This window comes from Choristoneura fumiferana, chromosome 26 (genome assembly GCF_025370935.1).
Source record: "Choristoneura fumiferana chromosome 26, NRCan_CFum_1, whole genome shotgun sequence".
Classification (NCBI taxonomy): Eukaryota; Metazoa; Arthropoda; class Insecta; order Lepidoptera; family Tortricidae; genus Choristoneura; species Choristoneura fumiferana.
This window is the reverse complement of record NC_133497.1, coordinates 8,877,113-8,889,892: the sequence shown is the minus strand read 5'-3', so window position 1 is coordinate 8,889,892 and position 12,780 is coordinate 8,877,113. Positions and strand designations below refer to the sequence as shown.

General features: G+C 38.2%; 1 protein-coding gene across 1 annotated transcript in view; it reads right to left on the bottom strand.

Moving 5' to 3' along the window:
* Window positions 1-12,780, bottom strand: part of LOC141442721 (uncharacterized) — a gene marked incomplete in the record, with an annotated part of 109,419 nt that overhangs the window by 94,407 nt on the left and 2,232 nt on the right. Inside the window, 2 exon segments of the mRNA XM_074107793.1 lie at window positions 4,507-4,794; window positions 10,944-11,654. Coding sequence (XP_073963894.1) covers window positions 4,507-4,794; window positions 10,944-11,654 — 999 coding nt within the window.

The window sequence follows — 12,780 nt, the reverse complement described above, 5'->3', positions numbered from 1 at the left end:
AATCTCCATTTAAGGACTATAAGCTAAAACGGCATACCGTTACCCATGATAACTCACGTCACAGCGCCATCTATCGAGAGCAAAGTCAGTCTATCCGTAGACACTGTAGGATACTGTTAAACGCTACGCTACATAATAAAAATCTCTATGGGAACTCCAAAAATTCTATCACAAACATTATAACATGGCACATAATAAATGAACTATGCCAGATTTTACGACTAAGGCTGCCGCTCCACTGAGGCGGAGACGAGACTTGTCGTGTAAGGATCGACCAATCATATAGAGCTGAACAGGAGTCCCTCAAACACACATAGTTTTCACCTCGCGAACATGCTACAGTATAGTGGGGTACTTATAGGACAGCAGGTGGCAGTTTTGCAGGTGGTAGGACCTTGTGCAAGGTCCGCCCGGATTGCTACCACCATCTTGCTCGCTAATCCTGCCGTGAAGCAGCAGTGCTTGCACTGTTGTTTCGGCGTGGAGAGTAAGACAGCCGGTGAAATTACTGGCACTTGAGGTATCCCATCTTAGGCCTCTAGGTTGGCAACGCATCAGGTGTTGCAGATGTTTATGGGTGGTGGTGATCTCTTACCATCAGGAGACCCACTTGCTCGTTTGCCATTCAGGGGAATAAAAAAAAAAAAGGACCACCAATATTTTTGACATTAAAGGATGAGACTTGGCACACTTGTTCCTTAGGTGAACCAGTGGAAAACGCCCGGGAGCCAGCGGGAACCACCCTGCAGGGGGGAGGAGGAAGGGGGGTAAAAGAGGTAAAAGTTTACTTACGCCGCGCGTACTGTTGGTTGTAATAACTGCTAATTTATTGCTACTATAGCAAGTTGGGGATCATTTTCGGATAAACAAAAGATGGCCGATCATTATCCGAAACAAAAAAACACCTTTACATACAAAAAAATTAAGGCCGTTAATTGAAAATTTTATGAAAATTTTTTTTTACCCTGTAACTATACATATATCTCGAACGAATACCGATATTGCCAATAAAAATGTGCCAAGAAAGCCACATTCATACAGATTCCATAAATATAAGCTTTAGTGGAACAATTTTATAAAAATTACGTTTAAAAAATATTATACACATCGCGGCAGTGGCATACTTAAGGAAATCTCAGATTAATAACATCAACAAAGACTACTTTTATAGGTTACTAGGGTCTTGTACAACTAAATACAGTCTATTTAGATAGAATAAAGCACAATGTAAATGTGATGCTTTTTAATTACAATAACTTTGTGTGTACTATCTATACGAGTATATATACAATCAAGTAAGTATGCTTCTATTTAAACTTATAACTGAGCTGAGCCTAATGACGATTGCAAGTAACACAAAGATTTGTTATTAGACAAACTTTAATATTTAAAATACTATCTTATAAGTATATTACAAAAATATTGTTTCCCATACATTGAGTGGCCATAAGCCCACTAGTACAAGAAACTTACTTCAACTGAACAGAAACAATCTATTTATATTATCCACTAAATATTTTTACTCTTTCATTAAATTCGGGAGTAATGCCGCTTACTGGGAAGCCTTCTATAGTTGTTCCTGTTTTTACAAACGGTGACAAACATGACTTTAATAGTACATTGTGTCTTAAGGGCGGTAAGTGAGGAATTACGAACGAGCTTCTATTAGAAGCACTGCACTATCAGTACGGGCATTGACTCATTTACCGACCTTGGGCTTCATGACAAGAAAATTAGTACGGGCAATGACTCATTTACCGACCACGGGTTTCATGACAAGCACATTAAGGTCGAGGGTTTTATTTGGGGGGTTGCAACCAAGGTAGCCTGCATGTTACGACACTGTTTACGAGCAAGTGTGATGAAAAAATTATAGAATGATCTTATTCTTTCAATGATTCTTAAGATTTTAGAAGAGATAGTTATTATAAAATGTATTAGGCCCCTGCTCACGCTGACTACTCAGCACCACGGCTTTTTGACAAGCATATGACGGAGTCTAATCTCTGCCATTTCCTTGACTGCGTCACAGAGTATATATTATATAAACTGCGTACAGAACAGAGGGCCGTGGATGGGGGTTTTCAGGATGCCGCTATTTACGCAGACCACTCTTAAGGCCTATGATTAAATTTCACATTTTAAAAAATAAAATAAATATCACGGGACAATTCACGCCAATTGACCTAGTCCCAAAGTAAGCTTAGCAAAGCTTGTGTTATTACTAAGCAATGGATAAATATAATTATACTAGCTTTTACCAGCGGCTTCGCACGCGTAAACTATTCGGTCTGGGAGTTGCAATTGAAATTTTCGGGATTTTACAAAATTCCCCTGGAAATTTCCAAAATTTAGATCGTGGTCTTCATTGAGGCTTCATTAAAATAAACCTAACCTAACCTAAACCTATCTGTAGATTACACGATTTAAAAAGTTCTTTTAATCTACAGTTTCTTTAAAAAACGTAGTATATGTAATGACCATTATATATTTCGTCCATTATTCGTTTTAAACTTAATATATTTTGATATGTAGGTTCCTCTTAATATTTTAGGATTTTTAGTGTGAATAATATAAGATACAATAGTTTAATGTCAACTGCTCATCACCTTTTCCGAAAGATTGCTTTTTCTGATGCAGAGACGTTAATTATTCAAGAGTCCTGGTGCTTCACCACCCGTTCCATTTCACCATATGCATTACGAGGAGCATAAATTGCTTAGCAACTGTGTTAAAAAATTGAAATGAAACCCGTACCCGTGAAATACTTGTTATTGAGTAGTACCTTATTCCGGTGATCAAATGTGGTCTTCACTTGTCTTTATCATTAGTTAGATCTCTATGCAAACTGTTTGTTGCTTACATCACAACTGAACGGTTTCTCTCCTGTGTGTATCCGCCTATGATTTATCAAATTATGTTTGACAGCAAACTGTTTGTTGCATACATCACAACTGAACGGTATTTCTTGTGTGTGTGTGTGTGTGTGTGTGTGTAGGCATATGCTTATTCAAACTAGATTTCTGTGCAAACTGTTGTACACATTGCAATTGAACGGTTTCTCACCTGTGTGTGTACGCATGTGTCTAATTAAATTATTTTTGTCTGCAAACTGTTTGTAGCATACATCACAAATGAATGGTTTCTCTCCTGTGTGTATTCGCCTATGATTAATCAAATTATGTTTGACTGCAAACTGTTTGTTGCATACATCACAAATGAACGGTTTCTCTCCTGTGTGTATCCGCCTATGAGTAATCAAATTATGTTTGACTGCAAACTGTTTGTTGCATAAATCACAACTGAACGGTTTCTCACCCATGTGTGTACGCATATGCGTATTCCAGTGAGATTTATCTGTAAACGATTTCTTACATATATCGCAACTATACGGTTTCTCTCCTGTGTGTATCCGCCTATGTCTAACCAAACTACTTTTGACTGCAAACTGTTTGTTGCATACATCACAACTATACGGTTTCTCACCCGTGTGTGTACGCATATGCGTATTCCAATGAAATTTATCTGTAAACGATTTCTTACATATATCGCAACTATACGGTTTCTCATCTGTGTGTATCCGCCTATGTGTAATCAAATTATTTTTGACTGCAAACTGTTCGTTGCATACATCACAACTGTACGGTTTCTCACCCGTGTGTGTACGCATATGCCTATTCCAATGAGATTTATCTGCAAACCATTTCTTACATATATCGCAACTATACGGTTTCTCTCCTGAGTGTAACCGCCTATGTTTAATCAAATAATATTTGTTTACAAACTGTTTGTTGCATACATCACAACTGAATGGTTTCTCTCCTGTGTGTATCAGTCTATGGTTAGTCAAATTATGTTTGGCAGCAAACTGTTTGTTGCATACATCACAACTATACGGTTTCTCTCCTGTGTGTATCCGCATGTGTCTAATCAAATTATTTTTCTGTGCAAACTGTTTGTTGCATACATCACAACTGAACGGTTTGTCACCCGTGTGTGTACGCATATGCGTATTCCAATGAGATTTATCTGTAAACCATTTCTTACATATATCGCAACTATACGGTTTCTCTCCTGTGTGTATCCGCCCATGTTTAATCAAAGTATAGTTGTTTACAAACTGTTTGTTGCATATATCGCAACATTCGCAACTATACGGTTTCTCATCTGTGTATATTCGCCTATGTGTAACCAAATTACTTTTCTGTGTAAACTGTTTGTTGCATACATCACAACTGAACGGTTTCTCTCCTGTGTGTATCCGCATATGTCTAATCAAATTATTTTTGACTGAAAACTGTTTGTTGCATATATTGCAACTATACGGTTTCTCACCCGTGTGTGTACGAGTATGCTTATTCAAACTATGTTTATGTGCAAACTGTTTGCTGCACAGACCGCAACTGAATGGTGTCTCACGTGGTAAGTGTGTACGCATATGAACAGTCAATTCACTTCGTGCTGCAAACCGTTTGCTACATCTATCGCAACTATATGGTTTCTCGCCTGTGTGTATTCGCCTATGTATAACCAATTTACTTTTCTGTGTAAACTGTTTGTTGCACACATCGCAACTGAACGGTTTCTCGCCAGTGTGTATTCTTTTGTGGTCAGTCAATATAAAACGTCTAGTAAACTGTTTATGACATATGTCGCAACTGTGTGGTTTCCGTCCTGTGTTCGTATGTTGGCGGGTGATTAAATCAGACTGGGCGCGTTTACTCTCCGTCGCGGGCCCGGCCTCGCCTGCTGGCTTCAGCTTGCAGGCATCCTCTTCTGCTTTGATCAGCATATCTGCAATAAAGTACTTTATTATAATTCAAAATTTTCCTAAATCTATACTAATAATTACGATAAATATTATAAAGACGAAAGATTTGTATTTTTGGATGTTTCTTACGAATAAACTCAAAAACTACTGAACCTATTTAAAAAATTCTTTCATCATTAGAATGTTACATTATCCTAAAGTAACATGGGCTATATTTATTACCAGAAAAATTTAGGGAGCCATACTAAAACTTCAATAATGTACCCCAAGGTGTACAAAGAAATATTCACAAAATGTCTTTCATCGCATGCGCTGGGCAAACTATAGATGATAGAACAATAAAATGTTTTACAACATTAAATAATATATCAATATGTACAAAAACCTACTTTTTTACAATTTAAAAGTTAATAGAAATGCCGACCAAAATCAGACCATATTATAGACCTTTGTATATATTCTCCAAATAAATCATTTCATGTTCAAGAATATTACAATACGTGTAGATTACTTTTTAAATTATTACAAAAAAAAAAAATGGGGGTATTAAAAGCAAAAACAAATTACAAGAAGGGTTTCCGTTGGTTCCACACTAGGCTAAGCCTAAAAATAAAAAAATCGGACCGGATCGAATCGGATCGGGGATCGGACGGGTCGGTTTAAATCGGACATTCCATTCAAAAGATATTACGAATTTAAAAATATCAATATACCCAAACAATGCTTTTACTCTACGTCGACGCGCCCCGGCGGCTTCGCGTGGGTCGGGTGTAGTTTTTAGGAAATGGAGGTGAAAATCTGTTAAGTGCCCTTGATTAAAGAGCTTTTTTTAAAAAAAAACCCCGGCCGAAGCCGCAGAAGATCGCTATTTAAACATCAAATTCACATCGAAATCCATTTGTGCAAGATTGGCAGATTAGCCATATGTAGCAAATGCTACGGGCCCCGCGCATGAAGGGGCTCCGCCTTAACGTTTTATGATAGTGACTGGCCTTACAAAATTCCCCTGGAAATTTCCAAAATTTAGATCGTGGTCTTCATTGAGGCTTCATTAAAATAAACCTAACCTAACCTAAACCTATTTGTAGATTACACGATTTAAAAGTTCTTTTAATCAACAGTTTCATAAAAAAAACATAGTATATGTAATGACCATTATATATTTCGTCCATTATTCGTTTTAAACTTAATATATTTTGATATGTAGGTTCCCCTTTATATTTTACGATTTTTAGTGTGAATAATATAAGATACAATAGTTTAATGTCAACTGCTCATCACCTTTTCCGAAAGATTGCTTTTTCTGATGCAGAGACGTTAATTATTCAAGAGTCCTGGTGCTTCACCACCCGTTCCATTTCACCATATGCATTACGAGGAGCATAAATTGCTTAGCAACTGTGTTAAAAAATTGAAATGAAACCCGTACCCGTGGTGGAATACTTATTACTTTGTACTTGACCACCGGAATTAGGTAATACTCAATAGTAATACCTAATTCCGGTGGTCAACTGTGGTCTTTACTTGTCTTTGTGTTGCATACATCACAACTGAACGGTTTCTCTCCTGTGTGTGTACGCATATGCGTATTCCAACGATATTTATCTGTTAACCATTTCTTACATATATCGCACCTATACGGTTTCTCTCCTGTGTGTATCCGCCCATGTTTAATCAAAGTATATTTGTTTACAAACTGTTTGTTGCATATATGCGATATATCGCAACATTCGCAACTATACGGTTTATATTCGCCTATGTGTAACCAAATTACTTTTCTGTGTAAACTGTTTGTTGCATACATCACAACTGAACGGTTTCTCTCCTGTGTGTATTCGCCTATGATTTATCAAATTATGTTTGACAGCAAACTGTTTTTTTTTATTTTTTTTTTTTTTTTTTAATGGCTTTCACCCTTGCTTTTTTAGCAAGATGTATTTTGCCAATGTCGATGTAGAGACATTACACGCATGAGGAGACTGTTCGGTTTATATAATTTTGATTTCGGGGGGAGGAACAGACAGGAAACCTAAAACAAATAACATTTGGTTATGGACGGTACACTGACAATAACAAGACGAAACGATTTTTTTTTTTTAGCGGAGGGAATGGCAGACTGTTAAGCATGCTAACATAAAAGGATAAAGTGAAGAGGAAGTATGAAATATATAATATTAGGCATGCTGCAGTTGCTACAATTAATGTTGTGGCACTGTATAAATTTTATCAATATTTTTAAAAGAGGAGAATCTAGTATAGAAAGAAGTGTCAGAAAATTCATAGGGCGCGGAACATCCTTCGGCAATGCATCATACAGGGAATAAGTATGTTTACCACAATTGAAAAAAATGTGATCCAGGGTACCCTCATCAAGACCGCATTCGCATAGAGAGTTATCCCGTACTCTAATTTTTGATAAAAACACCGGAGTGCAGACATGACCTAGACGGAGTCGACAGATAGTAGAAGTGACCCATTTACTAGCAGAGCGAAAGTGATAAAACCAAGGTTTACGCGGAATTAGTGGTTGAATGTTCCCGTAGTGTCGGCCTTTCTGGTGTCTGGAGAGGTTCCACATGTTCTGCCAGGAGACCCTTAAATCAGTTCGAGCGGACATCATTAGGTCCGATGGTAAGATAGTCTTATAATCCTGACAACCAATTGTGATGGCCTCTTTTGCCCACATGTCCGCTCTTTCATTTCCCACTATGCCACAATGGCCCGGAATCCACACAAGAGTAACTTCTAGTCCTTTTTTTTCACATCGGTTTAGAGCCTCTTTAATTTTCAAAATGATTGGGAGTTTAGTTTTCATTTTAAAATGATTTCCTACTATTGCTTGTAGACAGCTTTTAGCATCAGAAAAAATTAAGATTTTAGGAACGCTGTGTGATTCCGAGAATTTAATAGCCTCCAATATTGCGATGGATTCCCCAGTGAAAACAGATGACTGGGCTGGGCCTTTTTGAGTCAAAGCAATTTGGTATTTGGGAATCCATACTGCTGAACCTACAAAGCCATTGGGATCTATTTTAGAGGCATCTGTGAAGATGTGTAGCCAATCCTGCCATTTTTCTATTTTTTTATTAAATATGTTGTTGGCCGCTGGGCTATCCTTGTCAATGCCAAAATCAAGGATAACTTTTGGAGAATATATCAAAGACTCATAATCGGCCTCAAATATGGGGTTCATGTAGGTGGTATATAGCGGGGACGAGAGGTTTTTTAATTTGGAATACGACACAATGTATCTTGGCGTTTCCTTATGTGTCCAATATGTGTTTTCAGACACTTCCAGGGAGAGAGCCTCTAGTCGGGGTATAAGAGGATGGTTGGATACGGAACATGCCCTAAAAAGGAAACGGTCTGCTAAGTATGTCTACGGAGGAGAGAGGAGGATCTAAGCATTCTACCTGCATGGCATTTTTGGGTGAGGATTTCATTGCTCCCAGAGCATACGTAGACACTTAGCTTGTATCAGGTCCAATTTTTTAAGTGCATTTTTATTGCAGGGTTCCACCACGAGTGAAGCATAGTCGATCTGGCTACGGATTATTGCATTATATAACAGTTTTTGGCAGTATGGGTGAGCGCCCCACCAGACTCCAGAAAGAGCCCGGAGAACATTAATGCCCCTTTCGCATTTTCCGGTTATGTGCTCCAAATGGGGTACACCAGTCATTTTGGAATCCAGAAAAACACCAAGGAATTTAACAGAGTCCTTGCAGGAGCAAACTGTTTGTTGCATACATCACAACTGAACGGTTTTTCTCCTGTGTGTGTGTGTTGTGTGGTGTGTGTGTGTGTGTGTGTGTGTGTGTGTGTGTGTGTGTGTGTGTGTGTGTGAGTGTGTACGCATATGCTTATTCAAACTAGATCTCTGTGCAAACTGTTGTACACATTGCAATTGAACGGAACGGTTTCTCACCTGCGTGTGTACGCATGTGTCTAATTAAATTATTTTTGTCTGCAAACTGTTTCTTGCATACATCACAAATGAACGGTTTCTCTCCTGTGTGTATCCGCCTATGATTTATCAAATTATGTTTGACAGCAAGCTGTTTGTTGCATATGTCGGCGGCCGATCGTAAAATCCGCCAGATCACGAAATTCCTAGGCATAGCATGATATGCCTAAACGTTGGCCAGGCATATCACGATATGCCTGAGAAATAATACGGCAGATCGATTAGAGCAACGCATTCGTCGTTCCTAGCTCTATACCGGGCACATCGTAAAATAGTTTCTTATTTGGCCACTGGTGGCGCTGCGTATGCAATGGCGGCCGTAACCAGCTGACCGGCCGTGTTTGTTTAGCACGTGAAAAATGTCGGCGTCGCAACAAAATGATCTTTAAACCGAAAATAGTGATTGAATTCAAAATAGAAGTGCAAAAGAGGCTTTTGAACATCAGCTCCGTTCTTTTTATGTGAATCAAACGGATTCTGTGCACAATGTGAAAAAACCATGGACGTCTGCCCGTATTTTAGAGGTAAGTATTTTGTTGGTAAATAAAGTATTCACTAGTTGTTACTTATTTATATAGAAAAATTTAGGTACGACGAGCGAAGCGAGGAGTGGTTAGTATTAATTGTGATCACGACGCACGAGCCGAGCGAGTGTGCCGCGGCAGCGGTCGGCGAAGTGCCAAAACCGATATGGCGGCGTTTCATGATATGCCTAGGAATTTCATGATCTGCCTAAACGTCACTTGGCAAATCGCTAAACGGTGAGTTATGAACGATATGGCGGATGTCCCTTAGCCAATTCATGAAATGGCGGCATTTCACGATATGCCTAGGAATTTCGTGATCTGGCGGATTTTGCGATCGGCCGCCGACACATACATCACAACTGAACCGTTTTTCTCCTGTGTGTGTGTGTGTGTGTGTGTGTGTGTGTACGCATATGCTTATTCAAACTAGATCTCTGTGCAAACTGTTGTACACATTGCAATTGAACGGTTTCTCACCTGTGTGTGTACGCATATGTCTAATTAAATTATGTTTGACTGCAAACTGTTTGTTGCATACATCACAACTGAACGGTTTCTCTCCTGTGTGTATCCGCCTATGATTTATCAAATTGTTTGACTGCAAACTGTTTGTTGCATACATCACAACTGAACAGTTTTTCTCCTGTGTGTGTGTGTGTGTGTGTGTGTGTGTGTGTGTGTGTGTGTAGGCATATGCTTATTCAAACTAGATTTCTGTGCGAACTGTTGTACACATTGCAATTGAACGGTTTCTCACCTGTGTGTGTACGCATGTGTCTAATTAAATTATTTTTGTCTGCAAACTGTTTGTAGCATACATCACAAATGAACGGTTTCTCTCCTGTGTGTATCCGCCTATGATTAATCAAATTATGTTTGACTGCAAACTGTTTGTTGCAACATCACATGAACGGTTTCTCACATGTGTGTACGCATATGCGTATTCCAGTGAGATTTATCTGAAACGATTTCTTACATATATCGCAACTATACGGTTTCTCTCCTGTGTGTATCCGCCTATGTCTAACCAAACTACTTTTGACTGCAAACTGTTTGTTGCATACATCACAACTATACGGTTTCTCACCTGTGTGTGTACGCATATGCGTATTCCAATGAAAATTTATCTGTAACGATTTCTTACATATATCGCAACTATACGGTTTCTCATCTGTGTGTATCCGCCTATGTTTAATCAAATTCTTTTTGACTGCAAACTGTTTGTTGCATACATCACAACTGTACGGTTTCTCACCCGTGTGTGTACGTATATGCATATTCCAACGAGATTTATCTATAAACCATTTCTTACATATATCGCAACTATACGGTTTCTCTTCTGAGTGGTGTAACCGCCTATGTTTAATTAAATAATATTTGTTTACAAACTGTTTGTTGCATACATCACAAATGAACGGTTTCTCTCCTGTGTGTATCCGCCTATGATTAATCAAATTATGTTTGACTGCAAACTGTTTGTTGCATACATCACAACTGAACGGTTTCTCACCCATGTGTGTACGCATATGCGTATTCCAGTGAGATTTATCTGTAAACGATTTCTTACATATATCGCAACTATACGGTTTCTCTCCTGTGTGTATCCGCCTATGTCTAACCAAACTACTTTTGACTGCAAACTGTTTGTTGCATACATCACAACTATACGGTTTCTCACCTGTGTGTGTACGCATATGCGTATTCCAATGAAATTTATCTGTAAACGATTTCTTACATATATCGCAACTATACGGTTTCTCATCTGTGTGTATCCGCCTATGTTTAATCAAATTCTTTTTGACTGCAAACTGTTTGTTGCATACATCACAACTGTACGGTTTCTCACCCGTGTGTGTACGTATATGCATATTCCAACGAGATTTATCTATAAACCATTTCTTACATATATCGCAACTATACGGTTTCTCTTCTGAGTGGTGTAACCGCCTATGTTTAATTAAATAATATTTGTTTACAAACTGTTTGTTGCATACATCACAACTGAATGGTTTCTCTCCTGTGTGTATCAGTCTATGGTTAGTCAAATTATGTTTGACAGCAAACTGTTTGTTGCATACATCACAACTATACGGTTTCTCTCCTGTGTGTATCCGTATGTGTCTAATCAAATTATTTTTCTGTGCAAACTGTTTGTTGCATACATCACAACTGAACGGTTTCTCACCAGTGTGTATTCTTTTGTGGTCAGTCAATATAAAACGTCTAGTAAACTGTTTATGGCATATGTCGCAACTGTGTGGTTTCCGTCCTGTGTTCGTATGTTGGCGGGTGGTTAAATCAGACTGGGCGCGTGTACTCTCCGTCGCGGGCCCGGCCTCGCCTGCTGGCTTCAGCTTGCAGGCATCCTCCTCTGCTTTGATCAGCATATCTGCAAGAAAGTGTTTTATTATAATTCTAAATTTTCCTAAATCTATACTAATAATTACGATAAATATTATAAAGACGAAAGATTTGTATTTTTGGATGTTTCTTACGAATAAACTCAAAAATTACTGAACCTATTTCAAAAATTCTTTCACCATTAGAATGTTACATTATCCTTAAGTAACATGGGCTATATTTATTACCAGAAAAATTTAGGGAGCCATACTAAAACTTCAATAATGTACCCCAAGGTGTACAAAGAAACAATCACAAAATGTCTTTCATCGCATATGCTGGGCAAACTATAGATATAGATGATAGATCAATAAAATGTTTTACAACATTAAATAATATATCAATATGTACAAAAACCTACTTTTTTACCTTACCACTTTAACCTACCAATACCATGCATGGTAGCATGGTGTACGGTTGTGTCACTCTGAAGATGAGCTCTGGTTGAGTTCGAAACGCGTCAGTGTAGTGTGGTGGTGGTGATAGATGGGTTTGTGTGATTTGTGTGTGTTCTTACAGTGTGGAGGGTGGCGAACTGCATGAACACGCATATTTTGCATAAGCTTAGCTATCGTAAGGTCGCGGGTGAGCAAGAAAATTCTTTTAGTTCATTGATATGGACCTCCGCAAAGTAACGCCTGATTCAATAAATTATTTAAATCATTTCATGTTCAAGAATATTACAATACCTGTAGATTACTTTTTGAATTATTAAAAAAAAAAATTAGGATTGGTTTTTTTTTTCTTTTTTTTTTTTTTTTTTCAATTACAATTTTTACTTTTACGGTCATCCCGTAAAACCTAAATTGAAACCTGAATTGAAATAAAAATACAAAAAGATTCCAAAAAAAACAATCTTAATTTGATTGCTTAGAAACGATATCTCTTGTCCGGGTGAGCGGTTAGTTCCAATGGAATACCGAAAAAAGTTTCTCGATGAGGGCTACGGCATAGATGTCGCTAGCGTCGCTGCTTAAGTGACTAAGTAAGAAACACAAGCTGAGATATGAGGTGCATAGGGAAATTCGTGTCGGTACCGTTGACCATCAGTGGTGTAGCGGTATAGCACGCGGTAGGGACACCGAGGACCTGGGTTCGATTCCCAGTGATGGTCT